The sequence below is a fragment of the Apium graveolens genome, chromosome 9 (assembly GCF_009905375.1).
Source record: "Apium graveolens cultivar Ventura chromosome 9, ASM990537v1, whole genome shotgun sequence".
NCBI lineage: Eukaryota > Viridiplantae > Streptophyta > Magnoliopsida > Apiales > Apiaceae > Apium > Apium graveolens.
This window is the reverse complement of record NC_133655.1, coordinates 11657144-11662167: the sequence shown is the minus strand read 5'-3', so window position 1 is coordinate 11662167 and position 5024 is coordinate 11657144. Positions and strand designations below refer to the sequence as shown.

The 5024-nt window shown below is 28.9% G+C and overlaps 1 protein-coding gene across 1 annotated transcript; it reads left to right on the top strand.

Moving 5' to 3' along the window:
* Positions 1–3128: 3128 nt before the first annotated feature.
* Positions 3129–4574, top strand: LOC141685014 (acyltransferase-like). The gene has a single exon (XM_074490139.1). It carries the CDS (start codon positions 3129–3131, stop codon positions 4572–4574), a length of 1446 nt encoding a protein of 481 aa, XP_074346240.1.
* Positions 4575–5024: the final 450 nt, after the last annotated feature.

The window sequence follows — 5024 nt, the reverse complement described above, 5'->3', positions numbered from 1 at the left end:
TACAACAGTGGCTAGTGGATATGACGATTAGTAGGGGACTAATCCATCCAGCTCCACTAATCTCGAGAATATGTAATTATTGTGTTAGTTCATCGAAAATAGGGCTGATACATACAAAAAACATATTTCAGGAGTAGGAAGATACGTTTTTGTACTTTTAAGTATTCATGTGTATTTAACTGGTTTACGACTTTGGTTAATATTTATATTTTTCATTTCTGTTTTGTATAATTTTACTAAAATTCTTTATAAATAATTAAATGCTAAATAATGATTATATAATTATAATTTTATTGTGTATAATTTCAAGTTAGGTTTAAATAGTATAGATAGTATATGATTGATGAGATCTTATTCAAAAATAATAATGTAAATGTTTGTTGTTGATGATTTAGATTTAAACCTTAAAATTTATATGTATCTTTATAAATAATATAAATGTTTATTGTTAAGGGGATTTGAACCTGAGAACTTATATGTATCATTATAAATAATAATTTAAATGTTTGTTGTTGATGGAATTTGAACATGAGAACTTATGAAGTGTATTTTTTTAGTATTTGGATCTAACGGCTTTAGTTATTTGATGAAGATGATCTGATGATCACGATGAAAAGAGATAACCAAAATGAGTGGTTAACCAAATTACAAATTATACCCCATTTCGGTTATTATAATATAACTAGCTTAAAAATCCGTGCTATACACGGATCGCACAGTTTTTTTATAATATTATATAATTCATTTTAAAAAAATGAATTCAATTCTTAATTTTGTTCATTTAAAATTTTAAATGATACTAGCTTAAAATACGTGTGATGCACGGATCGCATAGATTTTTTTAATATTATATAAATTTTAAAAAAAAATTGAATTCAATTTTTAATTTTGTTCATTTAAAATTTTAAATGATATGACTTCATAGTAATTATATTAGCAAACGTATATGTTCATCACTTTTTAGAGCATTTAAATTTATTTAAAGTGATAGCATTAATAAGGGATGAAATATTTTTATAACGAAATTATTATTTTATTGAGGTTAAAATATAACGTCTTCATTATGTTGGGATCTTAAAAAATATTATTTTCGCATGGTGATTACTTAATCGATTAATTATAATTCTATAAAAGATATATGAAAAAGACAATATTAATAATTGAACCATATAGTTTTATTGATAATTTTGTGTGTATTTTTTTAAAAAAATACTTATGTTTTAATTAAAATTTGATTTTTTAGTTCACATCAATAGAATACGAATTATACTTAGTCTAATATTAATTTGATTTATTTCGGATAAGTGGTTTACATTATTTTATTTTAACTTGATGTCCAATACACCTACCAAATCAAACTAATTATTTTTAGTTTAATTTTAATTTTTTTAAGTCTAGATCAATAAGATAATTTTATTTTAGACTGAATAACTAGTATATATGATTTTATTTTTGTTGGTCGAATTGTATTTTTATTTTAGTTGTGTGTTAGTCTGAATCAAATGGTATAATATATTTTTTATTCTGAATAAATAAAATATATTATTTTATATATTCAGGTTCATTAGTATAATTTTTTTAGAAGTACTGATAGTATTATTATTATCATAACTCGATTCACATGATATATCAACTAAATTTTAATAATTATATTTATTTTGATTAAATTTAATTTAGCCCGAAGTAACAAATTAGAATAATATAAAACTCGATATGAATTAAAAAATAAATTGGTAGAAGAAGTTAAATTTAATCTAAATTATAATGATATAGAGTTCGATATAAAATAAAATTGAAATTGGTAAAATAATAGAGGAAGTTGACTTGAATATCAATTAGAATTAGAATTGACCGACCCAATAATTAGAATTAAATAATTAAGTAAGGGTAGTTAATTAATTTCAGCAAGTACCGACGGACCGACTACCAAACTTTTAATGTTTCGTCTATTATAATATAGTATTGATGACTTCATAATAATTATATTAGTAGACGTATATATTCATAACTTTTTAGAACATTTAAACTTATTTAAAGTGATAGTATTGGTAACGGTTAAAACCCGTGCGATGCACGGATTGCACAGATTTTTTTAATATTAAATAATTCTTTTAAAATATTTTGAATTCAATTCTTAATTTTGTTCATTTAAAATATTAAATGATATAACTTCATAATAATTATATTAGTAGACGTATATGTTCATAACTTTTTAGAATATTTAAATTGATAATTCTATGTGTATTTTTTAAAAAAAAATATTTATTTTTAATTAAAATTTGATTTTTTTTAGTTCACATCAATAGAATACAAATTATACTTATTCTAATGTTGATTTGATTTATCTCACATAAGTGGTTTACATTATTTTATTTTAGCACGATGTTCAATACACCGACCAAATCCAACTAATTATTTTTAGTTTAATTTTTTTAAAAAAAATTGAATCAATAAGATAATTTTATTTTAAATTGAATAATTAGTATATATGATTTTATTTTTGTTGGTCGAATTGTATTTTTATTTTATTTGTGTGTTAGTCTGAATCAATTGTATAATATATTTTTTTATCCTGGTTAAATAACATATATTATTTTGTTTATCAAAGTTCATTGGTATAATTTTTTTAGGAGGATTGACAGTATTGTTATTTTATATTATCCCGAGTTACATGATATATCAACTAAATCTTAATAATTATATTTAGTTTGCTTAAATTTAATTTAGCCTGAAGTAACAAATTAGAATAATATAAAATTCGATATGAATTAAAATATAAATTGGTAGAAGAAATTGAATTTAATATAAATTATAATGGTATAGAGTTCGATATAAAATAGGATTAAAATTGATAAAGCAATAAAGGAAGTTGAGTTCAATATCAATTAGAATTAGAATTAATCGACCCAATAATTAGAATTAGAATAATTAAGGTTTGGTAATTAAGTGCATTTAATGTTTTGTTTATTATCTAATAGTATAGATATATTAGAGATTGCAATTGTCTTATTGAGGCTGGGGAAGTAACAAGTTCATTTCAACACCTCACGCCCTCAAGCTCAAACATTACACTCTTCCTTTTCTTGTATCCGAATCCACAACTATTGAATTACCGGCTCTATACTAAAATGTATAACCTGCAGGTTCCTAGAGCATATCAGCAGTCGCCAGTTTGCAACTCGCAACAACGGTGGCCAGTGGGTATGACGATTAGTAGGGGACTAATAGTTCAGGCACCACTAATCTCGAGAAGGCAACTGCATGTCGTCTCAAGATCAAGAACCAACGTTAAACCAGCTTCTCCCACACCTCTCAAGTTCAAAGATTACAATATTCCTTCACATGATCTTCTGATGCCTGATTTTTGCATTCCACTCATACTCTTGTATCCCAATCCACAACTATCGAATCCATCGGCTAGTAAAACCGCAATAATAAATCTACTCAAAAAAACTTTATCCGAAACACTTTCCGAGTACTACCCATTTGCGGGAAGGCTAAGTTCTTCAGGATCGCATGTTGATTGCAATGACGAAGGCATTCATTTTCTTGAGGCCCAAATAGCATGTAGTTTATCTGAAATTCTGGAAAAAAACCCTGTCAGGGATGAAAAAGAAGGTTATGGTCATCTCTTTCCACCTGGTTCGATATGGCATAATGTCTCGTATTCTCGTAATCTAATGGCTGTTCAACTAAACCATTTCTCTTGCGGAGGAATAGCAATAGCTGTAATCCTTTCACACCGTGTTGCTGATGGTCTTACTTTAATGTCATTCGTAAGTTACTGGGCAAGACTGTCCCGCAACCTTAACGATCAAGAAAAACTTGTGCATCGTAGTCCATGTTTCGTGCACGAGCTGCTGTTACCACAATCAGGTAATCATAATTTAACTGCGACTCAGTTTGTGGCTCCCGAAAAGAACTGGATCACTACCGAGATAGTGTTTCCCCACTCAAAGGTAGACAAACTGAAGGCCGAGCTGGAAATGCAAGACGAACAACAAGGCATTATAATAAATAAAAATTACACACGTAACGAACTTGTGACTGCACTCCTTTACAGATGTGCTGTAACTGCAGCAACTGCATCAAACTCTGGGACCTATACCAAATCTGTTTTGTTGCAGGCCGTAAACATGCGCCCTGTAATTGATCCTCCACTGCCAAAAACAAGTGTTGGCAATCTCATTACTTGTAATCACATTCCGACAGATACGATGAATGAGACAAAGTTAAACACATTGGTAGGCCAAATGCGGAAAGGGATGATGCAGCTTAGAGGATCAAAGAGTATGGTCGGAAAAGAAGCCTTCGCATTGATAGATAAGTATACAAAACTTATTTACAAGGTTTATGCTATTAGCAGCATTTGTAAATTCCCGTTATATGATGAGACGGATTTCGGGTGGGGAAGGCCTGTTAAAGCCGCTGTGGTGGACACGCCATTGGTTAATTTCATTTTCATGATGGATACTCCGAGTAGAGATGGTATCATTGCCACTGTAAGTCTGGAGAAGCAAGACATGGAAAATTTCCTAGCTAACAAAGAGCTGCTGGCTTGTGCTTCTTTTTAATACTGGGAGGCTCTTACGTCGGAACTTGTCATCAAAATCTTTGTATTGTTGTTACTTTTCAATAAGGATCATCGTTTTTATTTATTATTATCTAAATTTCTATATTCATATAAATCACAGTAGCCTTGTTACTTGTGCTTCATCTTTGTGCATCCTGCTTCTGTTATCGTCGTAAAGAGAAAGCTGAAGAACCTTCAGAGGACGTCGCGTCGCGATACATGGAATGGAATGTGAAACGCAGGCGATAATAAAATTACGGATAGGTGTAAGTTTTATTTCTGCATACATCATTTGGATGAGCAGAGTGAAATGTCTGCAAGTGATATATTTCTTGTAGAAGAGACTGTGTATGGAACCTTTGTTAATCTTGTTTTATTCTTCAATTATGATCAAGTCAGATGTGTTTTTGGCATAGTTCCCAAATAAGCATATGATAGCCAATGAAGCCCT